Here is a 27897-nt window from a genome sequence, read left to right on the forward strand (position 1 = left end):
GGCTCAGGTCATAATCCCAGGGTCCTGGGATCGAGCCCCGAGTCAGGCTCCCTGCTCAGTGGGGAGTCTACTTCTCCCTCTCCCTCTGCTGCTCCCCCTGCTTCTGCTCTCTCTCTCTCTGTCAAATAAATAAATAAAATCTTTTAAAAAAAATGGTGTTGGGAAAACTGGACAGCAACTTGCAACAGAATGAAACTGGACCACTTTTCTTACACCACACACAAAAATAAACTCAAAATGGATTAAGGACCTAAATGTGAGACCTGAAATCATAGAAATCCTAAAACACAGCATAGGCAGTAATGTCTCTGACATCATCTGTAGCAACATTTTTCTAGATATGTCTCATGAGGGAAGGGAAACAAAAGCAAAAATAAACTACCAGGACTACATCAAAATAAAAAGCTTCTGCACAGCAAAGGACACAGTCTTCAAAACTAGAAGAGAGCCTACTGAATAGGAGAAGATTTTTGCAAATGACATAGCTGCTAAGGGATTAGTATCTAAAATATATAAAGACTTATACAACTCAACACCAAAAAACAAATAATCCAATTAAAAATGGGCCAAAGATGTGAACAGACATTTCTCTAAAGAAGACATCAGATGGCCAACAGACACATGAAAAGATGCTCAACATCACTCATGATCAGGGAGATACAAGTCAAAATTACAATGAGATATCATCTCATGCCTGTCAGAATGGCTAAAAATAAAAATACAAGAAAGAAGTGGTGAGGATGTGGAGAAAAAGGAACGCTCGTGTACTGTTGGTGAGAATGCAAACTGGTGCAGCCACTGTGGAAAACAGTATGAAAGTTCTTCAAAAGATTCAAAATAGAACTACCATATGACCCAGCAATTCCACTACTGGGTATTTACCCAAAGAATACGAAAACACTATTCAAAAAGATATTGTAGCATTATTTACAATAGCAAAAATATGGAAGCAACCCAAGTGTCCGTCAGTAGATGAATGGATAGATAAGATGTAGTGTATATATACATATATACAATGTAATATTACTTAGCCATAAGAAAATGAAATCTTGCCATTTGCAAAAACATGGGTGGATCTAGGGGATATAATGCTAAGTGAAATAAGTCAATCAGAGAAAGACAAATACGATGTTTTCGCTCATATGTAGAATTTAAGAAACAAACCAAATAAAAAAAGAAAAAAAAAGACTCTTAAATATAGAGAACAAATTGGTAGCCACCAGAGGGATGGGGGGATGGGCAAAATAGTTGAAGGGGGTTAAGAGTACACTTATCATGATGAGCACTGAGTAATGTGTAGAATTGTTGAAACACTATATTATACCCTAGAACTAATATAACACTGTATGTTAATCATAGTGGAATTAAAAAATAAAAGAAAAAAGAAAAAAAACCACAGAGTGTGATCAAATGTGATAAAGTGGTCAGAGCAGTTGAACCCATTGTGAGTTAGCCAGTGAGAGTAAGCTACTTGGAGAAAGTAGGCTTGGTTTTCTGTAATTGCTTCTTGGATAGGTTAGCTTTCTGCTGATGGAAAATACTAAGCAAATCTGTAATCTTTGGTTGAATTTTTGACCAGAAATGCTTTTATTAAATTTCAACATACTTGTTTAAGAATCTCAACCTCTAGAGACTCTATCCTTAGGATGGCAAAGGAATATGTATTTATACATTTTTAAAGAGTAATTAGGATTTACATTGTTTAGATTGACACCTTAAATTATTTGTTTACCATGTACTTAAAATATTTTCAAGAAGTTACTGCTTTTGGGGTGTGTCAGTCATTAAGCGTCTGTCTTCAACTCAGGTCATGATCTCAGGGTCCTGGGATCAAGCCCCGCATTGGGCTCCCTGCTTCTCCCTCTCCCACTCCCCCTGCTTGTGTTCCCTCTCTCGCTGTGTCTCTCTCTGTCAAATAAATAAATCTTAAAAAAAAAAAAAAGTTACTGCTTTTGATACGCATTTTAAAATTTCTTTTGCTCTGTAATGACATTTGTGGTATGTTGTATATAGTGTTAAGAACTGCTTTTCTTCATTGAAATCCTTTCATAAAAATTTATGTTAACTTAATCAAATATAAGCAATATATCCAAGGAAATATTTGCTATTTTAATCTATTACAAGTAAATAGATTACATTCAATAATTTCTATAGCTATAACATTTTCAAAAAAGCATAGGTATCAAAAGAGGTTTAATCATTCTGAAAAATACAAAAAGTTAAGAGTCCCATTTTTTGACCTGTAAAATACTCACTTCCTAACTCCTCTGACCCTCTTTGCAGCTCTTTGTATTGTTTTGTTCATCAGCTATTTCTCACTGAAATTTCTGCTGCCATCCAGTGTTAAACAGGCTGCATATCAAACGAATTAGCCTCTCAGTGCTCTACTTTTCCAACAGCAATGGCATCTATCATTTTATTTAATTTCCCAGTAAGCAACCAGGGAGTTATTTCTGATTCTCTTCAGCTCTCAACTTTTGATCATATTCAACTCTAAATTCTGTTTCACATTTTTCATTTACAGTGTCCAAACCCACTCCTTTCTGTTGTTACAGTGGTCAGTCTCTTTGTCCCCATTCTTATCTGTTGAGCTTATAATAGGACAAATCTCTAAGCCCAATTCTGCTTTATTACATAAATGAGATTAATAATATTGAACTTAATTATCCAAACTTTTTATTTTTTTAAAATTTTTTAGATTATTTATTTGACAGAGACAGACACAGAGAGAGAGGGCACATAAGCAGGGGGAGAGGGAGAGGCAGAAGCAAGCCTCCTGCCGAGCGGGGAGCCCGATGCAGGGCTCGATCCCAGGACCCTGGGACCATGACCCGAGCCGAAGGCAGACGCTCAACTGCTGAGCCACCCAGGCGCCCCAATTATCCAACCTTTTTAATACTCTATCTATAAAATAAAACTTCAGAGGTTGAAAATTTGTCACATCAAGTCTCTGTTCTGTTACTCTGCCCATATTGACAACCAAGGATTTATTTTCACCCAACTTGGCCATTCTTGCAGTTCTGTTTACCATTTTTCCCCCAGTTATATCACACATGTAGAAGTGGTTTTAATATAGTCCACATCCTTAAATAATTGTATCTAGGAAATGTACATAATTCTGTGGTTTAACTGTGCTTACCTATGAACTCAGTTGATACAGTAGGTTTTATAGTTCCCATCATCACTGTTTTACATTTGGAGAAAGTGAAATTCACAAAATAAGTAGCACTTCAGACACAGGCAAGAATTGATTCTGAGGCTGTAAATATGTTTATAATTTTTTAAAACTCTAAAACATGACTTCAGTTTGCTTTTAAAAGCAAATACAGGTTTAAGATTTAACAATATTGATGTTAATTTTGTTATACTTCAAATGATATTAAATTGTGATAGGTGAATGTGCCTTTCTAGTAATTTCAAAACAATAATTTGATTGCATGATTTCACAGCTGAAAGCCATTATAGTGCTTTGATTTCCTGACGATGGGAACATAAATACAGAAAGAATTCAGATTATTTGCTGTGTTATAAAAATACCTATTACTAAAACTTATCTGGTACATTTTCATGTGGGCTAGGAAATCAGTATTAAGATATCCAACTACTTTCTATCCCTTGATATGACTTGGATAAATATTCATCAAATATGTCATCATATTTCATGTTTCCTTTGGTGTTATATTTGTATACTAATTAATATTACATTGTACATATTGTTATACCATATTTGCATTGTATTGTATTTGTATAATATTTTGGAGAATTGTAAAGACTCAGAAGACCAGGTCTGAATTTTTAAGGAATTATTCAGAACTCTTGTAATACTAAAAACTATAGGGAAACATAATTTAAGTCAAGCCTGTGTTTCTCAGATCAGGTTATTTTTAAAATGCATTTTTTCTCAGGGGAAATCGGAGGGAGAGATGAACCGTGAGAGACTATGGACACTGAGAAACAGGGCTTTGGGTGCGGGGGGTTGGTTAGCGTGGTGATGGGTATTAAGGAGGGCACGTATTGCATGGAGCACTGGGTGTTATACTAAAACAATGGATTGTGAATCATCACATCAAAAACTAATGATGTATTGTATGGTGACTAACATAACATTATAAAATTTTAAAAATTAAAACCACTTTTTCTCATTATAAGACAAATATATATTTATCATAATATTGCAAAGACATAGAAACACAAAAAGAAGAAACTAAAATTACCTGTAGTCCCTCTGTTCATATAAAACCACCAAATTTTGGTCTTACAATTGTTTTTCCCAACAAATAAAGCAGTGTCTGGCACACAGTGGGTCTTAATAAATATAAGAAAATTAATAAGTGAGTAATTACTGTATGAATGATGGATTGTAGTATAAGCCCTAACAATTGTTTTTTTTTTCTTTTTGTAATGCAAGTGCCCCACTTAAACTTGATTGTCAAAGTGTCTACTTCAAAGATGGCTATTTCTGACAGAAATATCAGAAATTTTTGATTTCTGATCAAAAAATCTACTATGGCTGACATTGTTAGCCATAGTAGACTAGATAAAGGTCCAGGCCACCTCCCCTGACTGAAGCTCTTTTGTTTTAGAGATCTTGGTTGATTTCAATTATTGACCATTTGGGCCACTTGTTTTTTCTCTCCCCATGCTTTTAATTCTTATTCTTATTTTTTAAATTGACCAATAAAGAGTGAGCCCACAAAACCTTAGGCTTCCATCCTCAACCCCAATAAAAGCAGAACCGCAGCATTTTGATTGCTAGCTCTCTTTCTTTCTCTCTCTCTACCTGTGACCTCAGTGTGTGGCCCCCAGGTGTGCTGTATAATTTGCAGGTCTTAGGAGCAATAAACTTTTAATTTTTCAAAGTCTCCTGATGGCTATTGCTGAAGGCCATCTTGTAATCATAACCACAACATTGGTTATTGAGAGGCTGAGACCAGCACAAAATCTTGATATACACCCATATGAATTTTTAAAACAAACCTAAGATCATAGAGTAGGCATTGCTTTTAACCTTTTTCCCCACTTACTGAGATACCTCCAGCAATTACACACATTCAGTATTCTAGTACCCTTCAAATTATTAAATGATTTAAATAGGTTAAGTATCATTTTAAGACCCACATCCTCTGAAAATCTATGAAAAGAGGTCACTTTAGCATTTTTTTCTTTAAATTTTTTATTGTTATGTTAATCCCCATACATTACATCATTAGTTTTTGATGTAGTGTTCCATGATTCATTGTTTGTGCATAACACCCAGTGCTCCATGCAGAACGTGCCCTCTTTAATACCCATCACCAGACTAACGCATTCCCCCACCACCCACTAGAACACTCAGTTTGTTTTTCAGAGTCCATCATCTCTCATGGTTCATCTCCCCCTCCAGTTTTCCCCCCCTTCATTCTTCCCCTCCTGCTATCTTCTTCTTTTTTTTTCTTAACATATATTGCTGAGCACTGTGATTTATGCAAGACTGTTGAATCACTTTAGCATTTTTTGAATTAGCACACCATACCTGTCATTGATATTGCCCTGCTTCCAACCTCTACTGGATCCCTACAAGTCCAGACTGTCCCACAATTGGAGGCAATCCACCCTTCCACCACTATTGACTTTATTCCCTGACCTCACACCAGTTTCCTCCTAAGAAATTATTTACCATTTCCCAGCAACGCTAAGCTCTTTCACTGTGGGAGCCTTGCCACACACTTTTCCTTCTGTCACAAATGCTAGTCTCCACTCCTCCTTCCTAAGAACACATATGCAGCCTTCCAAATGCAAATCAAAGGTTTCACTCCTGGATCCTTTGTCACAGTGACCTTCAGGAGTCAGCACAAATTACATAGAGTAAGTCACCTAATAGAAATGGAGAGACCTGAAATTTTAAGTCAACAGAAAGAAAAAAGGAACATTTTGATTTGCAGAGGCAATCAAAACTCTAGACGAAATTATTTCCCTGTTGTCCCATTAATAAGAATAAGTCATCTGAGGGATGCCTGGGTGGTTCAGTCGGTTAAGCGGCTGCCTTCGGCTCAGGTCATGATCTCAGGGTCCTGGGATCAAGTCCCTCATCGGGTTCCCTGCTCAGTCGGGAGCCTGCTTCTCCCTCTCCCTCTGCTTGTGCTCTCTCTGTCAAATAAATAAAATCTTTAAAAAAAAAAAAGAATAAGGCGTCTGAGTCAGTACATTCTTTTCTCTTTAGGAAACAGTGGCGTTTAATTCTTCTCTTCTGAGACCCCGTGTGATTGGAGAATGGATTGGTCGAGAAGAGAATGATGCTGACCCACTAGCCGCTGAAATGCTACAGCCCCCAGTTCCAAGAAGTAAAAATGAACAATGGGAAAATGAAGATAATAGCTCTAGCCCTGCAGGAAGGTGAGATGAGATGTCTTCTAAGATTCTGAATATTGTTGATCGTTAAAAGCTAACAGGGAAATAAATCCAAGGGTGTGATTTTGATGAAATAACTTAGCAATTTTATATAGAAGATTATACTGGGTTGAGATACAAATTAATTTCTCTTTTAAAATTAAAGTTTTACTAGATTGCTTTTAGATTTTGGTTTTAATTTTTTCTTTATATCTAAGAAAATCACCATCTCTTTGCTACTAAAACCAAATAGAGAAATAATTTCAAAGACATAGGTTGTCAGTCAAGACCCACTATAATGCTGGGCAGGGAATGGCTGACTATTAAGAACTGGAGATGAAGGAGCTTCTCATTTACCAGAGAGATGTAGTTGATCAACAAGAAGAAAACTATTTATAATAGACCACATGAAGCAGAGTTAATGTAGAATAAGAGAGAAAAACTTCCGTTTAGAACCATTTAAATTTAGAGTTGGTAACTATGATTGAACATAATTCATTTTCTTTGTTTAATTTTGGAAGCATTTATGATTTTTGAATTTGAAAGTTTCATATTTATTAGAAAAAAGTATATTCAGAACAACCTTTTTCTTGTTTTGCAACACCAACCACAGTGAGTAAAACCTCAAAATGAAAACTTCCACAAGGAAGTTGGAGTGAAAAAGCATTATGGAGGCACGGCTTACATGAGCCTGAGAAAATGGATTTAAATGCTCATGAATTGAATGTAAGAGAGCCACAACTTTCTTTGGGTGCTGCTAGATGACCACCACAGAAGAGATTTTCCTATGCATAGCATAGCCACAGTAACTTTGTATTTCCTACATTAAATTTGGCAGCAACCAATAACTGTTCTTTCTCAAGGAGAAAATTGTATTTTCTACAATGTAATAGCTTTTGGGGGGTTTTTACTTTGACTTATCACTTGGCTAGAAGGAAGGAAATTCAGAATACTCATTAATGTGCTTTAGGCATATAGAAAATTGATTCTGTTTCCATGAGAAATAACTTTTAAATTATTTAAATAGTTGAAGTGTGGTCCCATGTAAGGAGAAGAAAGCCATTTTAAAAAATCCATTTACCTTCTTTTGTGAAATGCCAGATCAATTTCACCTGTCAATGAAGGTAATTTTATTTTTAATACCAGACTTATGAAACCCACTAGACCTTCATCTTTAGTCATTGCCAGATCTATAATGTAAAGTAGAGAAATGTCAACTTTCATTTTGCTTTCATTTAGTCATAATAATAATCGGAGCTATTTATTGCAAATGTTAGTGCTTCTATTTTCTTCCTAGCTTCAGTGAGCTCTGATTCCCTCTTGAATACCCAATAAAGGGGAATCTTTCCTTCAATCCAAGTCAAATCCCTGTCCAAGAAAACTCAACCCATGAAGACCTCTCTCAAGTATTTGTTATGAAGTTTTTCTTAGTGTTACTGTTCTCTATCTTTAAATCATGAATTGAGGTATTCTGTATGAAATGAAGACAGGTGAAATCCCACCCCAATGCCCCATCAGAGCAGAAAGAATGCATGCATATCTGAACTTAGTTTAAAGAGTAGCAATAAACTATGGGTTAGAAACGGTATCTCTCACATCTTCTAATACCAAACAGGATTCCGAATTTATATCAGGAACTCACATAGCATTAGATTTGAATTGGATGAATAAAAATGGATTGGGAGAAATTTTTTAATGACTCTAGAGGCTATAACTAGAGCATTAGCTTTTGCCTTTAAAGAGTAATGAACTTGTAGTATAACGGTCTTAAACATTAACAGGCTAAGTGGTATTCTAGGCTTTGGAATGAGAAGATTTAATTTTCAAGGATGACTTCTTCCATTTTTCTCTCCCCTACTGGGCCTGGTGCATTGTCATTACCAATAGACATCTGTTGTGTGAGTGAAGGAGGCACATAGAAGGCTGTGAGTAGACATCTGCTAAATAAAGCTTATTTATAAGAAGGGTTGTTTATAGTCTATCCTAACTTTTTGCCCCTTCCTATCACAGTTTTTCCTGTTAATTGCTCAAGTCTAATTTGAATGGCTGTTATTACAACACTCCATCTTTAGTACATAGCCAACTTTTCTCCTTAGGTCCTGCATATGGGACATTGTATGAAGAGGGTCAGCAACTTTAGTACACAGAGCTGTCACCTGAAGGGTTAAGTGCTGGTTAAAATGAAACCAGTTATGAGGGCAATATGGAGAAACTAATAGTAGTTTAGTAGTTTAGTAAACTACTAGTTTATGGAGAAATTAGTTTATAGTTTCTCCATAAACTAGTAGTTGCCAGGGATTAGAGACAAGAGTGACTGACATGGGGTCCCTGACCCGTCCATGGTCTCTGGATGGACCCAAGAGATCTCTGAATCTCCTGAAATTAAATTCTGTGGACAAGGCTCTGTGGACATGGGCATTTTCCTGACACATCTTTCTTAGATTTTTCAAAAGGTTCTATTAAGTTTAAGAAAGAAATTAAAGCATCTAAGCAAGAAAACAGGAATTTATAAAAGAGAGAGGTGAATACATTGGGGAATAATTGAAGGCTTTCTCATACCACCAATGGGCATGAACTGCTATGGCTTCTCTAGCCATTTAGTGGGAAATCCTGTGTTTATTGCACATTTAGAAATATTAAAAATAATCACACGTTGATAATGTAAATGTAAATAAAAATTGAGTGTAATAGATCTATATAATTCTGTTTTAAGCTATCTTTTTTTTCTATTTTAAGCCATCTTAATTAAACTTTGCAATAGCTGGGTAATGGATTTCTTAAAATTACTAGCTAAATTGTAATGTGAATTTATAAATAGGCTTATCAAGCCTTGAAAACCTGATGAAGCTCCTCTAAGCTTAACCACTTCATGAAAGTAAGAATAATATCAATAAATATTATAGATCTGGTGAATTGGCTTTGTTAAGTGAGCATTGTTATTAGATGGTAAGTATGCCATAAAATGAATAGAAAATCTTATAATTTAGAAATATGTATTAAATATTAAAATAAAAGCTAACTTCACTTTCCATTAAGAAATGTTTCTTTTCATTAAAGCTCCTAATTTCTTCTGATGTATCTGTTAACAAAGCCTGGAAAAGTTCCCCTTCTTTTAGAGCTTCCTCAATTGGCAGCAAAAGACAAATAATAAACAAGCAAATATACAAATATATACCATAAATTCAAGTAGTGATAAGTGGCAAGATGGAAAATGAACCAGAATAAGAAGGAAGAAAATTAATAAAGGGCACTATTTTACATAAGAAGTCCAAGAAAAAAGAACCTTAATATTGTCAGATTTTGGCTATTTTGGACATGATAGAAAATATGTAATACATATGCCAGAAACTGAATTGAGTTTAGTAATTTAGGGATATTCTAAATGTAAATTTTAAGGAGAAAGAATATTGATTAATCAAAAATTAATCTGTCAAAGGAATCAAAGAACAGAGGCCTTAAAAATATCTAAAATATATATTAAAGAATGTACCTTATGATTCACACATTTCTTTTTTCAATCCAAAAGTATGTAACTAAGTCATGCATTTATTTCGGAATGTTGATGAGGTCATTTTGATATGTTCAAAATTTGTTCTTTCTCATTTATTCATTTATTTCTTTAGGAAATACATATCCTAACTCAAGTTATTATTTTATGAAACACATTGCTAGTTACCTATGGACTCATAGACTCACAGGTGGTCTCTTACGAGACAGGCAACATCTTGGACTTACTGTCTAGGACTCATAGCCTAGCATTATCTTCATGACCAAACCATGTATTTTCATGAGACTCAGGAAAACACTTGCTTCAACCTTCATGAAATGATCTTGGTCATTGTTGGCTGTTGAATAGGAGTTATGCATTTTTTTAATTTATTTTTTTTAAGATTTTATTTATTTTGACAGAGAGAGAGAGCACAAGCAGGGGGAGCAATAGAGGGAGAGAGAGAAGCAGGCTTCCCGCCGAGCAGGGAGCCTGACGCAGGGCTCAATCCCAGGACCCTGGGATTATGATCTGAGCCAAAGGCAGATGCTTAACCATCTGAGCCACCCAGGTGCCCGGGAGTTATGCATTTATAATCTGCCATTTGTTCCTTATCTTCGACATCCCAATCTACATAGTTTTCCTTTTTCTGTTTCACTGTCAATATATTTCCCTCGATTTTCATATCTGTCAAGTTGTAAGACTCATATACATCTTCTTAAATTCTTATTTTATTTAGAGTATTAAAAAATGGGGTTCAGGAAGAAAAAGTGAGTATGTGCTAGATACTAGGTGGGACCCATATGAAAAAGAACATCCCAGATTCAAAGTACTTACTTTCAAATGAGGAGAATGACAAGGAGATATGTCTTATTTCTCTAGTACAGTACCCACAATCCGTGGTATATAAAAAGCACTTAATAAATGTCTGCTAAATTAATTATAAAAACACCACATCTAGACATGTTAAAAAAAAAAGAGCTCTTATGCATAAACCAAAATGCAACAATTCAGTGTGAAACTTTTTATGATCTCTTCAACAACCTGGGCCTTATTGCAAAGAGAGTCCTTTGATTTCTGACTAGAGTCGAGAGGAAGGGCACAGATTCTGCCTGCTAGGCTGCAGTGGTGAACTAAACAAGCTTAGGAGATGGGTCAAGAGAGGAATAATCCAGTTTTCTACGAAAAAGAGCACCTGGGGTCAGATAAAACTAATACTTACCAACCTGTGTTCAGAAACAAGAATATGAAACAAAAAAAGCAGCGTCAGGCACCCAGGGAAGTGTGGGGTCAGGAGGAGGGGAACAATGGTCAGAATGTAGGCCATCAGGAGTGGGAGGAATGTTCCACCTAGATAGGTTAGCTGGCGGGGGCGGGGAGGGTAGCCTCGTTAAACCATCCTTTTCAATTTGATCTGGTTTAGAATTTATCTTTTTGAACCAAAGTAAAATGCAGTTCTAGAGTATATTCACCACATTGAAGTATTAACTGCTCTTCTTTTTTGTAAGGCCCCTTTCTGATTCCCTTTCTTTCTATGTGGGATATACCGCTCAAGGAAACACATGTAAATATCTAGGATGCTGCACATTGTGTTCATTGAGCACATAATGGTATTAACTGCCATTTAGTGGCTGCTGTCAGGGCTTTATATCTCTTACTTCATTTCATCCTCATGAAACATTATTATCTGTATTTTAGGAATAAGGAAACCAAGTCCTGAAGCAGTTGCATCAGTCCCAAGATTGTACAACTATTAAGTAGCTGAGCCAGTCTGTCTTGCTGCAAATTCTGTGCCCTTAAGTGCTTTGCTATGCCACCTTTCTTCAGAAAGGAGTTCTAAGAATCCCCTTATCATCAAAGTTTAGGTTCGAGGTTGGGATGAGAGGGGGTCCAGAGCCCTAAGTGCTCTTAGAAAGACCCTGCACCCCATCTCTCCCCATCCCACTCACCACTTGTCTGCAGTAAGAGTCCTGCTTCCCTGAGGCAGGGCGGTATTTTCTAATGTTGTAATTTTCACTTCTACAGTCTATAGGTTACGGAGCTGGAAGAGAGGAAGGTATCATCCTTGCTCCCCTTTCCTGCTTGTGGACCTTGCTGTCTCCTTTCCCCCTAAAAAAAGTCTCTGGTTCTGAATTCCATGTTTTTCACATGGTAATCTTCTACCACTTCTTGTAGCAATAATTCATCAATTCCCAGGTCATTCTCTTTTTCCTAAATATGCAAGCATCCGGCTCAACTGACACTCCCCAACACCCTTCCTATCTTGATGAAGTTAATATCCACATTGATGATTCTTCCCCAAACCTAGCCTCTCCTTCCTTTGCCTGCACTTCACCACTGATCCTGAATTCCACCCTACTTCAATCACTTATTCCCTCTGTTATATGTAGGTCTCATTATTATTAACTGCAAACTCTAATGTCAATTTCTGTATATTTCACTCTCTGACTACACCTCCTGTCTTTCTAGTTCATTCCCTCCGGTACCCAGCTTTAACTGGGACCCAAATACACTGGTTCCACTGAGTTTCCCTTGCCACTCAGCAAGTTTTTATTTTTGGCTCATTATTGTGATCTATTTATTGAATATATCCTAGTTCCCTTACCTCTCTTGTCCTTTGTTTTCCTTGTGTGGTAAAACTATCCTATTTAAATCTAACTCTTTGCCTATTTTGTGGCTGAACTGGCATAGACTGGAGAAGAACACATGGCCACACTGACGGGTGTCACTGTGAATTCGTGGCCACCAAACTCCAGAAAGTCATTGGTCCTGCCCAAAGATACTCTGCGTTCACCTAGTCTGTTCACATGTCCATGCTCCTCAGTGATGATTGCATGCCTTTTCTTGTCTCCTCAAACCTCCAGCACTTCTCCTCAGTCCTCATGTTCAACTGATGACCCTTCCAGGAATGTAAATGTCATAGTCGCTCTGGAAAATAGCCTGAGAGTTTTATATAAAACTAACCATGCAAATACCATATGACCCAGCTGTTGCACTCTTGGACACTTGTCTCAAATAAATGAAAACTTACGTTCACACAAAAGAATGTATACAAATGTTCATAGCAACTCCATCATAATAGCCAAAAAACTTAACCTAGATGTCCTTCAATGTTTGAATGGTTAGATAAACTGAAGTATATCCATGCCATGGGATACTACAGAGCAAAGAAAAGGAACGGACTATTGATACATGCAACAGCATGAATGAATCTCCGGGGATTTAGAATGCCTGAAAAAGCCAATCTTAAAATTATATGATCCCATGTATATAATATTCTAGAAATGACAAGATTAAAAGAATGGAGAACAGACTAGTAGTTAGTTGCCAGGGATTAGAGACAGGGAAGAAGGCAGATGGCAGAAAGCAAGAATGGCTAGAAAAGAGCCTTGTGGTGTTTGAAATGGTCTGTATCTTGGTTTTGGTGGTGGATATATGATACACAAACCTACACAAGTACTAAAATTACCTAGAACTAAATACATGCAGGCATACACACACAAATGAGTACAATTAAAATGGGAAATCTGAATAAGATTGGAAAATCGTATCATTGTCAGGATCCTGGTTATAATATTGTATTCTAGTTTTATAAGATAATGTTATTGAAGGAAACAGTGTAAAGAGTGCACAGGATCTCTTTGTATCATTTCTTAGAATTACATGTAAATCTGTAATTATTTCAAAGCCAAAAAAACAATTAAAAATGTTAGTGATCTGTTGAAAACACCTTGAGATTTTTTTTTTAAGATTTTATTTATTTATTTGACAGAGAGCGAGACAGCAAGAGAGGGAACACAAGCAGGGTGAGTGGGAGAGGGAGAAGCAGGCTTCCCGCTGAGCAGGGAGCCCGACGCGGGGCTCGATCCCAGGATCCCGGGATCATGACCTGAGCTGAAGGCAGACACTTAACGACTGAGCCACCCAGGCACCCCCACCTTGAGATTCTGGACAGTCCACCTCCCCCAACAATCTTTTAGCAAAGGGCATTAGTATCCACTGATGATTCTTACCCAAACAGTTACTATGTTGGTGGTTGCAAAATGGTGATTTTCTGATTCTGTCTTTCCTTCTACATTTATTAACTAGCATTAATGTGGAAAAATAAAAGCTTTTTCTCCATCCCTATTTCCCCTGGCCTTCTCTAACATATTCACCATAACTTGGAGGTGAACCAATGAGGTAGGGTTCATTGATCTTTGCCCACTGATGACATACAATGTCATTTTGCTGTTTTCCATTGTCTTCTTAGACAGTGTTAAACCTGGTACTTCTATTAAGACAGTTTGAAATGTTCTGGTCTGTGCCCTGAAATTTATCTGGTTGGTTCTATGTTTTTGTTTTTTACTAAGCTACCTCTGCATTTTGGCCTGGTGGCAGTGGGGACAATTCATTTAACCCATTTGCCTTATGGGCCCTCCTTCTGAATATAGAAAAGATTATCTTTCCATCCTGCTTGGGGAAGACTTCTTCTACATATCATGTCTTTTTCTTTCATGGGGTGACATTTGGCATTTCCTTCCTTTGGGCAATAACATGAAAAGAAATTGGATTACAGAGAAGAGAAAAACTTTGGGACAGTTTTTGAAACTATATATGATTGCTCTTTGGACTTGTAAGTTGTCTAGTCAGACACTGTCTTGAGAAGTTGGGGGAGAGAGAACCATGAAAGATAGCATTTACCCAAAGGAGCCCAGCTTTATCACAAAGAAACTCTTCCAAATTTACAGACTCTCTAGACTGGAAGAAACTGAGAAACATTTATTTACCAGTTCTGGATCCATCCTTTCTTTTACCTCATCCTACCCCAAGACATAGGCAGCATGATAGAACAATGAGGAAATTTATTTTAATCATAGAAATTAAAATTTTGGGGTCTGTGGGTGGCTCAGTTGGTTAAGCGGCAAACTCTTGATTTCAGCTCAGGTCATGATCTTAGGGTCCTGAATCAAGCCTCAGGTCACGCTCTGTACTCAGCAGGGAATGTGCTTGAGGATTCTCTCTCTGCCTCTCTCCCCACTCGTGCTGTCTCTCTCAAATAAATCTTTTTTTAAAAAAATTAAAATTTTCATTTAAAATAATCTTGTCAGGGGTGCCTGGGTGGCTCATTCAGTAAAGAATCTGACAATGAATCGTGTGGATCGCTATATCAAAAACTAATGATTTATTGTATGGTGACTAACATAACAAAAAAAAAAAAAGAGTCTGCCTTCGGCTCAGGTCATGATCTTGGTGTCCTGGGATCAACCCCCACGTTGGGCTCCCTGCTAAGTGGGGAGCCTGCTTCTCCCTCTCCCTCTGCCCCTCCACCCCACTTGTGCTCTGTCTCTCTCTTTCTGTCAAATTAATAAATAAAATCTTTAAAAAAATAATCTTGTCATAGTATGTTAAAATAGTTGTCCCATTACATTTGTTTTTCTTGACATGGATTTGTTTGTAAGTCAAGGAATTTCATATAATAATCTGGATTTGCTGCCTCATCTTTTAAAAAAATCAGAAAAATCCATTAACGGTGGGCTTTCATTATGACATAGCGACAATTGGTAGGAGCTGATTAGCACCTCCTCCCTTAAATGGGGCAGGAGTTTCCGTTTGCCATATTTCTCACCTATACCCCCTTGCGATATGGTTAGTGAGGTACCAAAGGATGTCTAGGAAAGAAGACAGTCTATATTTCCATTATCCTTAGGGAAAATATTACTAATATGCCTATAATTTTACATAGCAAGATAATCGAATGAAAAATTTGGTTGTAGGGGCGCCTGGTTGGCTCAGATGGGTAAGTGTCTGCCTTCGGCTCAGGTCGTGATCCCAGGGTCCTGGGATCAAGTCCCACAAACGGGCTCCTGGCTCAGCGGGGAGTCTGCTTCTCCCTCTCCCTCTGCCTCTCCCACTGCTCATGCTCTCTCTCTCTCTCTATCTCTGTGTCTCAAATGAATAAATAAAATATTTTTTGAAAAAAGAAAGAAAATTTGGTTGTAGATTTCTTTACCACAGCTAACTGATAGAGTTGTCATCGCTGAAAACTAACATTTAAATATTTCTTCAGCTTAAAGGTGGAGCCCAAGACTAAAGGATTAAAACAACAGCAACAACAACATAAGAAACTTCTGGCAGCAATGCTCTCTCAAGATTCTTTTGAGTCTCTCCACAGCCCTACCCCATCTGTAACAGAAGAAGATATTGATAATGAAGATGATGCAATGGAATTGCTGGGTAATTTTAAAAATTAATAATTTCTCCTTCTTCTCTGGCATTGTAAAAATGTATAGTGATTAAGAGATTTTAAAGTTTTTGAATAGTTTTGTCTTAGGGGAAAGAAATCGTTTAACACATACTTTAAACATTAGCCTTTCACGAAGTTGCATGTAAGAACTAAGTTGAAATCACCTAAGCATGTGAAGTATTTATTAGACTGTATTTTGTGCTTTGTATATGCAGCACTTTACCTTCTGACTCCTTGCTCAAGCTTTATTCCATGTGCAATTGTGATAAAAATTCAAGTCTGTCTGCTTTATTCTCTGATTATGATTGCCTTGATCACCTTTTGTCTATAAAATATATCCAAAATACATATTTCAGCCCTCATCCCAAGATATTCCCCTGTTGCTTCAAGGATGTTTTAGAAAAATACAGTAAAATTTAGAGAGACAGATAGTAAATTAGTGTTTTATGTCTTCCATAAGTTAGAGGAGAGTTTGCAAGATTTCGGTGTTTTTATAGGCTTGTTACTTTCATGAAAAACCTTATTAGTGTTGTATATATAGGGAACCCTTTATATCGTAAATGAAGTAAATGTATGTTTTTATTTCACCATAAATCTTTGGATAGTAGTTTTTTAAAACTGAACTTTTCTTTTATTCTAAGTCATTAAAGCAGTTTCCAAATACTTTGTAACCATGTACTGAAGTGAATAAATGATGTAATCATTTGAAAGCTGCAAATAAGTTTAACATAGAATAAGGAGTCCCAGAAATATACAGACATTAAAATTTTTTTTTCTAAACCAGCTTCCTGGGTTTTAAGTGTTTATGGCAGTAAAATATTATCATGTTAAAAAATGGTATAGGTCTTCTTGCATAGACCTACAAATGTGTTATTTACTCAGTGATGGCAAGGTCACTGATGTTTTCTGATTTTATAATACTGTGTTCATTCTAGCATTGAGGAGACTGTCATGGCATTTTCACTTCATGATGTTCATCTGGTTTTTTGTTTTCGTTTTTGTTTTTAAGAACAGTGAAGTCTGGGTGTTTTTTTAAGGAATCTCATCTCCCCACCTCCAAATCATTAATGTGGCAGATGTGCCAGATGTTGTAGTACCCTCATTCAGCTTCAATTCAGCCAATGTTTCTAAGTACTTACCATGTACTAAGCACTGAGCTCAGTCCTAGAGATGTAAAAATAAAGTAATCTTGGATCTTGTTTGCAGGAACTTTACATTTCTAGTGTTTGAAATAAAAACGTAAATACATCATTCTAGTAGTTTTTGCGACAGGTGCCAATTTGATTAAGCAGACAGTTTAATGTAGGAATAACACCTAATGCGGAGGTAGGGGATGGTAACCAGGGAATGCTTCGTAGAGAAACTGATTCCAGTGGTGAGGTGAGTCCTGGAGGACAAGTAGATGGAAGTTCAGCAGGCAGAGTGTGGTCATTAACCTTGTAGGTTTGTGCTTGTAGGAATGGACTCTTTTGCTCTTGTGCTCCATAACTGCGCCTGTAAATTGTTCCTTTGCTTTGGTCAGTAACAGTGAAGGGGGCAAGGCTTGAACCATGACTGTCAATGGAAGGGCCAGGAGGTTGTTCATATAACATCAATGTTGGCTTTTTGGTACATCGACATTGGGTTGTGCCGATAGTGTTCTTTCTCTCCCTTCCTTTACATGACAGCTCTTGGTCAGTTGATATCCACAGGAGGGCAGTTACACTTAACTTGCAAAGATAATCTTTTGAAGAAATCCAGGCATGCTCCGAATAACTTTGGATTTCCTGATAGCCTCAGGAGTATCTCATCAGAGTAGAGGAAATCATAACTTTCAGTGATGTTGAGGAGTTCTTTATGAAAACTTAGGTGTCACTCAGTGCTGGTACCCCTTAGATCTCAGCTCCTCTGAAGTTTCTAGTCTCCCAAGTTGAAGACCAGACTGTTAGGTTTTGGAGACTATCTAATATGAACAGTTAATAGCTAGTCCTCATTTTTTTTTTCATTTAGACATTTTAAATGTCTGAGCAAATTTAAGAATGAGAAATATTTGAAAGTTTGGACTTTATATCTCAGCATAGGCAGCTATAGTATACTAATGCTGGTCTCTAGATTATGAGATTTTTCTGCCATGACATCAGATGTTCCAAGTCCACTGGGCTATCCTCTAAAATAATGCCATATGCAACCCTGTCTCAGTGAATAAAGGTCATATAGCAGAAAATTGTATCCAAAAGATTGTTTTGCCCAGAAGTTCATTAATTATGTAAAATGGTATTTGGATGTGAAATATATTTGTCTTTAAGACCAAAGTATACCTATCCATTCAATTATTTAGAAAATACATATTTAAAATACAGGTTCAGTTTTCTTCAAAAGTAGTGTATATAAATTCATGACTTAAAATTTTACTTATGCTTTTATCTAAGATGATGGTTAATCTCTTACATGAAATCGAACAGATGTACGTGAAAAATTTCAGTTAATATAAAAGTTAAAACTTTTTTTCAGTCATGATATAGTAATGGATGAATGATTAATATGGATGAGTATGGTATAAAATACAATGATTATTAAGTTATTCAATTTTAAGACCTTATATCTTCAGTAGCCATGTATGTCTCTATTAGTATTTCAGTAGATTTCAATCCCTACACTAATCAGTTAATGTGATATTGCTAAATCAATTTAGAAACTATATAATGCCTACTTTTCCAACCCTTTTAATATTAGATTTCAATCATGTTGTTTATTATTAAAGAATTTTCAGACAGTATTTTTTGAAACCCTGATCCCAGAGAAACATATGTGATTGTACATATTTGAGGAAAATACAAATGCTAAGCTCCTGAAAAGTTATTTGAAATGAAATTTTAGTACATAGAATCATTGTAAAAGGCAAGAGACATCTGGTATTTAAAATATCTTTTGCAAATCTGCAACATTGTTTAGAATGAGTTTGCTATAACTTATGTGTTTTCAGTGTATAACTTGTCTATATCAGGTATAACTGGCTGAAAAATGTATTATGCCCAAGAGTAGTCTGTACTCTTTGTGAAGTGATAAATAAATGAGAAGTGTCATTATTAGTTAATGTCAATGTAACAAAGGATTGTTCTTCAGTAAAACTGAAGGGGGAAAATAAGCCTTTTAGTTGAATAAGTAGAAGTCAGTAAAACTTCTTATCTTAATTTGTTTGTTAAGGAATTTATCATCGATAACACATACTGGTTAAGATTTAATTCTTCACAGTTGTTTAATTGTATGTTTTTGGATTTCTATTCCAAGTCTATTGGGCATATGAAAATATAGTACATACAGCGTCTATAATTTTTAAGTAGATTAAACATTTACTGTAAGATTGCTTTAAATACTACTTTTAAATTCATAGCACAAAAGTAGTTTAAATGGAATTAATATATAACAGAGAATAAAATATCCAAATTTCTGGAATTTTAAGGTATAACAATTTTAAGCACCACTGAAATTGGTGCTCTATTTACAGAAGACATTGAATAAAGTATCTACCAACTCACCTCAAAGTAAGTAGTTCTCATCTTCAAAAATAAGATATTCCCTAATATTTTAGTAACTATGCTGGAAATTAAGGATCACCATGATTAAATTTGCATATTTTCAAAAGTTATTAAAATCAATAATTTTTCAAAAGTAGAAAAACAAATTACAGTGGTACAGCAAGGGATTTATAAAAAGCCTATAGGTATCTTTTACTTCATTAACTTTCACAGAGAATTTTAGGAACTTTACTAATTTAAGAAAGATATTTCAGCTTTTAAATATAAGCTCATTTTCATTACATGCATTTTTATTTTATTTTTGATGAAATGCTAATTGCAGTTATGTGTTTATCTTCTATATAATTTATACTCCCTTGAAAATATCAGAATTATTTGAAAGGCACAAGTATTATTCTTACACATTTTAGTATAAGATAATTACTTAAAAAATTTTTTTTGGCTTTCTCTCAGAATTGATGATGAGGCAAATATCTAAAAATCACATTCCAGAGATGCTTAAAAAAGGAAAGCAGCATTAGTCATGATTTATACTTTCTGGTCTTAGAAAGTATAATCATATAAATTTAATTAATCATATAAAAATTAAAACTAACATTGTATTACCAAAAGCAAAGTGATTACAAATCACCTTTTATATTTTATTTGTTTTAAATTTAGTAATTAAGAACAAGTGTAATTATACTGCTATTCTTTGCAGAATACAGTAATTTCTAAATTTCTAAAACCCCAGTATTTTACCAGATGATGTAAAATGTTTAATTTTCAAGAAGAACTCATTGCATTAAGGCAGTCTTTTGGCAAATTCTTTTGCATTGTGACCAATCTTTCTTTTATTTTTTTTCTTTAAATTTTTATTGTTATGTTAATCACCATACATTACATCATTAGTTTTTGATGTAGTGTTCCATGATTCATTGTTTGTGCATAACACCCAGTGCTCCACGCAGAATGTGCCCTCTTTAATACCCATCACCAGGCTAACCCATCCCCCCACCCCCCTCCCCTCTAGAACCCTCAGTTTGTTTTTCAGAGTCCATCCTCTCTCATGGTTCGTCTCCCCCTATGATTTACTCCCCTTCATTCTTCTGTGACCAATCTTTAAAATTAAACATTTACAAAAAATCAAAAAAATAAAATCTTTAAAAAAATAAGTAAATAAAATTAAACATTTACTTTCTATTCTGTTTTTTCCCCCCATTTGGAGGCTTCTTAAAGCAGAAAGCACCCATATTTACAGAATAAAAACATCTATTTCATTTAGTGAAAAATGCTGTCATTCAATGATGTTAGAAAAAGAGGGGAGAGGACCATAAATATTAAAAAAAAAATCTATCTGAGGCGCCTGGGTGGCTCAGATGGTTGAGCGTCTGCCTTCGGCTCGGGTCATGATCCCGGGATCCTGGGATCGAGTCCTGCATCGGGCTCCCTGCTCCTTGGGAGCCTGCTTCTCCCTCTGCCCCTCTCTCTCTCTCTCTCTCATGAATAAATAAATAAATCTTTCAAAAAAAAATCTACCTACCTATCAATATACTTATATTCTAATGATATTAAGTATGTGAACTAGTCTAAAGCACACGTAAACTTTGTTTCCTTTGAGTATTGATCATTGGGAATATCAGGACAATAGAAGAATTATCACTTTAAATTGAAGATTCTTTGTAGAAAAGATTCTTTTAAAAAGGGAAGGACTTTCCAAAATTAAATTTATGGATTCTTTAATATTATCTGTAAGGTTGCTTTAAATACTGCTTAGAAATTCATTCAGCATAGTACCAAAATAACTTAGTATTAGAGATTAAAATATTCCAAATTTGTGGGGTGTTAAGGTACAGCGAATTTGAGGACCACTGAAGTCAGTGAAATCTAGAACATACTGAATAAAATAACACCCAGATCACCTCAATCTAAGTAGCTCTCTTTTTTAAATACAAGATACTCTCAGAAATTCCAGGAATTACACTGGCAATTGATGACCACAGTTACCCAAACATTATAAAAAGTCTGCCCATATATTTTAAATGTTCACTAAATGAATTAATATAATTGAAAACCTAGGACTTCACACAGATATATGAAAATATCTTTCACATGCTAAATAATAAATATTAACTGCTGTTGAGCTGTGTGATATATTGTAACAGAAACTCTGTGAAATGCCCCTGCTATTGAGTTTGGTCCTATATTTTTGAATTTTAACTTCAGCTTGCTTTAGAGCCTCCATTGCCTGCACAAATGCCAAGTAAGTTCAGGCTGAAGTGTCTTTTAAGTGGAATTGAATAGCACTGTGTTTGTCTCTCCGGGATTACAGTGACAACATTTGAGTAAATCCACTCAGACATATTTTTTCATTCAGCAAATATCATGCACCTGCTATGTGAACAGTACTAATTCATATTAATATACAGCAGTAGACTATTACATCTTTTATTTTTCTAATTACTTGATCTCTTTGGGCTTTGAGAGAACGGTGAATCTAGTGAACACTGGCATCTATATAGAACCAAACAATTTGTAGATTTTTGCTTCAGCTCCCAGTTAGTCCGTTAATTCATTCATTTATAGTTTTATCAATTTCTCCACTTACAAAGTGACTCTGCACATTCCTGGGAGTTCAAATTTGCACAAATTTGAGCATGTTTCATGAAATATTAACTATTCTCTATTCTTGATGAGTCTTAAAATTTGGTTCACTTAAGAAGCTTATTGTAAATAAAAATTCCAGTCCCCTCTATCCCGAATTTTTGGTTCATTAGATTTGAATACAGCCCATGAAGTACCATTTTCCAACAGGAATGCCCTTCCTCCTGTCCTTTAAGAAATTCTGTTGCAGGTGATCTGTATAGCATACAATGAGAAACTCTTAATCTAGAAGGTATGGTCAATGAACTTTTTTGTTGTTTGATCTAATACATCCTGAAGCAAGGGGAATAAAGTTGTAGAAAGTGTGATTTTTATAATAAAAAGAGCATGGAATAGAGGTTTCTGAGTTAACCAAGCTCTTTTGAAATGTCTCCTGAAAACAAGGAAAAGTCTTGCTAAGAAGCTTTGGTTACTGTAGTTTGTATTAGTAATTATTTCTGTCTTCCCTCCCAATATCATATTTTATAGGAGCACTTGAAAGACAAATGCTAAAGTACAAAAATTACATAAGTTATGAAACGATTCTAGCATAGACCTGTGGACATGGTTTCATTGAGATTCTGTTTTATCATGTTATTATTCTAAACTTTATTTGGGATTCTGACTTTGCTTTTGTTAGATGTGACTTATAGCCCCCTTCACAGTCTTCTAGAAGTACTTGTTTTGTGTTTGGAATTGCATTTGTGATTCATTCTCTTCATTCTTCATTTGTGTTTCTTTTCAACAAAATATTCGAACATTTACAAATGATAACTGGCATTTACATGTAGAGATTGCCTTTTAAATAAATATAAACTTGCATGTCACCAAAAACATACATCATCCTACATGATTTACTTTTATGGCATTTAATAAGAAATGTTTTTTTTCTTTAAAAATTTTTTCTAGTGGTAAAAGTAGATCAACATAGCAGAATAAAGTCAAGAGTTTGAAAATAAAATCTAAACCCATAGACATATAATTGACAATTGTCCTTCATCTCAATTGTAGACCTCTATGAAAATTCCTTTATTTCAGAGATAGCTGTTTCACTATATTTGTAAGTAAGTTGTTTAGTACATATTTCTCACTTTGAAATAAGTTACAGATTGTTTGACATATAACAGTAATATAAGTTAATGTGCTTTTTCATATTTAGGTCATAGTTTTTCACTGAGTATCTTGCAAAGGTGTGAGCCACTTTGTGATGTGATTATGTGGTCTATGTCCAGAGCATTGAGCTACAAAACTCTAAGACCAGCTCCAGCCCTCATGCTGCCTTTTGCTAGTTTTGTCATCCGAGCTACAAGTACTAATTATAAAATGCTGGTAACAACTTCAATCTTCCTATCACATAGGGATGTTGCAGGAATAAAAATGAGATGTTCTCTGAAAACGCTTTTATTATTATTTTCTTTTTGTCATGCGTAACCGGAATGTTTGAAAAAAGACACTAGAATTTATAGATGGAACTTTCCTTCCAAGTAAATTTATATTCTCCGACCCCACATACATTTTGTTTAGTTATAAGCAAAGAAAAGAAATAGCTTTCTGTAGCTTTGGAAATACCTACTAATAGTAAAAATTGATAATTCCCACAAGATAATACAATCAAAGGCTTGAAGAGAAAGGAGGTGAAGCTACAAATGTATTTGCAAGCCAAAATAATTTATATATCAATACAATGCATTACATTTTTTATTTTTAACATGGGTATTTAAACAGGGGCAAACATTGATGTGATTTGGTTAAGGATATAGAGCAAATTACTCCATTGTCTTTAATTTTCTTCCACATAAGTGTGTAATTTCTAGGAGGAAAAGAAAAATGTTTTGTGCATACACAAGAATATTCACTAGCATAAGTTGAGCTGGGAGCAGGAATAGGCGAGAGAGACAAAGACGAGATATATAAGACTAGAAATTTGTACAATATGTTTACATGCTTTTGTGTAAATAAAACCATAAAAGTGTTGAAAAATCTACAAGCTTTAAAAACTCTTCAATTATATTGATAAATATGAAAATACTGATACAGCACAATTTTCTGGTTTTACATTAATTCATTGTATAATCAAATCACAAACAATTTAAAAATCAGTGTTAACTATTATTAGGGTTTTGTTGCTTTTGAAATAAACTTTCCCATTTCAAATACATAATAAAATGGTGATGTTATACTTCAAGATGATTTGTTTAGCTGTGGTATTGATTTTCATACAGTTTGAATTTAAATTAATTTTGTATTCTATGTAAGAACCATTTGAAAGTGGTGCCAAAATCACTATTTTATTGTATTTTTTTCTTGGTTGAAAATATGCAACAGAGTGTTACTAACTTAGCAATTATTTGCATTTTGACATAAAAAATGATAGACATTAAAGAGGTATTAAAACTGTTCTTCTGAATTGTTTAAAACTTCTTGTCTAACTACAGTAATCTGTTTAAATTTCTATATATTACAATATCACTGATATTTAATCATCTCTAAATAGAAAACTAAAATTATTGAAGTTGAAATATTGAATACACAGTGATAGAAGGGTCACAGAACTTGTCAATTGTTTTCAATATCTAAAAGCAATAGTTTTTGTAAAGTTTTATTCAAGATTTTTAAAGGTTTTAGAATATGTTTTTTAAAATCTGAAATATTTAAACTGGTTCTATATAGGAATTTCTTTTAAAATGAAAGTATTATGATTTTCTTTTTTTGATAGTCTTATATTGTGTAATTTCAGAAAATATTCTTAACAATCATGAAAATATTTTTTTAAGTTGCTCTAAAATGTTTAAATAGAAGGGCACTAAGGAACACAAAAGGAACACAATCGGAAAAAAAATATGACAGTGTTCTAATGGAGGTAAATTAAATTTATTGATTTTATTTTACTTTTCAACATTGTAGTTTCTTTCTGCAAAAGATGATTCAATGCCTGATATTAATGTAGAATGAATTTACTTATATCAGAATATAAATGTAAAATTTCATGTAAAATTTTAGTTTCTTTAAAATTTACTTTTTCAGGAATTGTCAGAAGGGAGTTTATTAGGCCAGCTGTTTTTCATCTTTTAAGTGCTGTCATATTTACTTTAATCACCAACATGTGTTTGAATAAAATCTATTTCAGAATTTAATGTAGAGTATTATAAATATGGTAAAAACAAAAGTTAATCTAAAGAGATTAAATTTATGGAGGATAGTATAGCATGATATTAGAAATAACAACAGCATACATGAGCCTTGTATTCGGGTAACCCTAGTTGCCTAGGGTTCACCAATGCCTAGTTTCACCATTGCCTCTTACTAATTCTGTGATTTGGGAACAGTAACTTTTTTCTTTCTACTATCAGATCCATCATCAGATAAATAGGAACTTTGGCAATACTTATAGGGTTTTGTGAAGATTAAATAAATCATTCAGATGAAGTATTCAGTGCATCTGATAAAGGATTAGAGCTAAGAAAAGGATTTGTTACTATACTTCATATCATTTTTATACCAATTCCTTTCCTATCTCCATCTAGCCCATGAGGTTTAGTACATGTGAAAAAGAAAGTAAGATCATGGGACTTTGGCCTTGGGTTTAAGTGTTTAGTCTTTTATCATAAATGTCTCATATAGGTATGTTCCAAATATTTAGAAATTATTTCAACAGGTATTCTTCACTTGATATTTAAGTCCTATTCTTAATTTTTTCCCTTACCTGAAAAAAATCACAAACAACTTACTCTTGAGAGAATGCCACATGAGCCTATATTTCCCCCAGTGTGTCAGAAATAATCTTGGCCTTTTGTTCCATTGAAAGATAATAGCCCCATTAGAAGAGGATATTATAATATTCATTTTTTTCTAATAATTTGACTGAAGAAATTATTTTCAGCAATTTGAAATATTAAAACTTTTTAAAAACAGTATCAAAAGCTAGGAACTTATATCTGATTTTCTTTTATATGTTTTTGTTTTGGTTTTTGTTACCAGGTTACTACCTTCCTGATTTACAGTCATTGACATTCATAGGGCCTTCAGTAGTCTAAAAAATACCTGGTTTGTAGAAACATGGAGACTTTTTGGCCCATGCATCCCAACTTATCATGGGAATAAGATTTGTTGCATTCCAAAACTAGCTCAAAGAAGTAAATATTTTCCAAAGCTTGTGCAGGCTATATGCATTTTCATATTATAATGCATTCTTCTCTTTTTTTTTTAAATAATGCTGTCTTTTATCCTCTCATGATTCAGAAAATCCACATCCAATAATATAAACAAAAATATCAGGAGAGGAAGAGGGAAGTTTTTTTCAGGCTACAATCTGGTGTTCTTAATCTTTTTGTGGACTTCTGATGTTCATAATCTAAAACTTTCTCGAATAGCCTTGTTAAGATTTTGATACCATTTAATTCCTAACATCTCGGTGGCTGAGTTAAGGACATCTTTTACTGAAAGTCGTAGTTTAAGATAAGAAATGTGTCTCTGCTCATATATAATCTAAACACAAAAGACCAAAGGCCAAGCAAACTCCTAGCCACTCTGATAAAGAAAATTAAGAATGTGAGAGAAGTGAGGTTCTTGGGTGGCTCAGTTGGTTAAGCATCTGACTTTTGATTTTGGTCTAAGTCATGATCTCAGGGTTGTGAAATCCAAGCCCTGCACCGGCCTGCATGCTGAGCATGGAGCCTGCTTAAGATTCTCTCTCTCCCCCTCACCTTTTGCCTCTCCCCCCACCACTCACACTCTTTTCTCTCTTTCTCTAAAAAAAGGATGTGAGAGGAGTTATTCTCCAATATAAAAGCTTTTAACTGGAAGAAAGAAAATTCTAAAACATACATTTAAAAAGATCAAAAAAGCAACATTTTTTGTGATAAAATTTAGATTATTTGCTCACTATTCCACTAATAAACAAACATGGTGGTTCCTTTAGAAATGTTATCTTTGTTTAAAATACACTTTCCAGCCATAAAGAGAAATGCATTTCACATTTTTATTTTCTAAATGGTATCATTTCTAAATTATATCATTGCTTTCTCTAGTAATCAGATGTTTCAATAATTCTGAGTTCAGGGGCAAGAAAAGGTATATGTGCTCATTACTGGTCTTATAATGGCTTCAGGATTTTGGCATTCTTAGTTCCCTCTTCCACTGACTGTTCAAATGTGCATACTATTAACTTATTTCATTGTTTATTACCTTCCTGATAGGCAAAAAAAAAAAAAGAAAAAGAAACAAAGAATAATTTTCTCTAGAAAAATACTGGCAGTTTTTGGCAATATAAGCTAATTTAGGAACTTTTAATATCAAATATTCTGGAAGTCAACTGTCCTTTAAAATAATATTTATTTTTGATTATTAAAAGGTATATATTCAATGTAAAGAGTGTGAGATTATAGAAGTCAAAGGAGATATGTGTTACCCAGAAATAATTACTGTTAAAATGTTTTGGTGATGTTTTAGATATTTTTATATATAATGTATGAAGAATAGTATTATCATGTGCATTTGTAATAAGCAATAAACTGTGTTAAGTGTTGCTATACATTACTTAATAATTACAAAATACCATGGAGTAGGCTGTATTATTATCCTCACACTATAGAAAAGGACACAAATCCTTGCAAAGCAAAATTTACCTAGATTATGTAGTTGATACCCAAGAATCAGATGCCTAAGCTTCTGAACTAAACATT

At 34.5% G+C, this 27897-nt stretch overlaps 1 protein-coding gene across 1 annotated transcript in view; it reads left to right on the forward strand.

The window, feature by feature from the left end:
• The window catches only part of C4H8orf34 (chromosome 4 C8orf34 homolog), a 376094-nt gene that overhangs the window by 137875 nt on the left and 210322 nt on the right, over positions 1-27897 (forward strand). The window contains 2 exon segments of the mRNA XM_027577874.1: positions 6200-6372; positions 15903-16069. Coding sequence (XP_027433675.1) covers positions 6200-6372; positions 15903-16069 — 340 coding nt within the window.

The sequence above is a fragment of the Zalophus californianus genome, chromosome 4 (assembly GCF_009762305.2).
Source record: "Zalophus californianus isolate mZalCal1 chromosome 4, mZalCal1.pri.v2, whole genome shotgun sequence".
NCBI classification, from domain to species: domain Eukaryota; kingdom Metazoa; phylum Chordata; class Mammalia; order Carnivora; family Otariidae; genus Zalophus; species Zalophus californianus.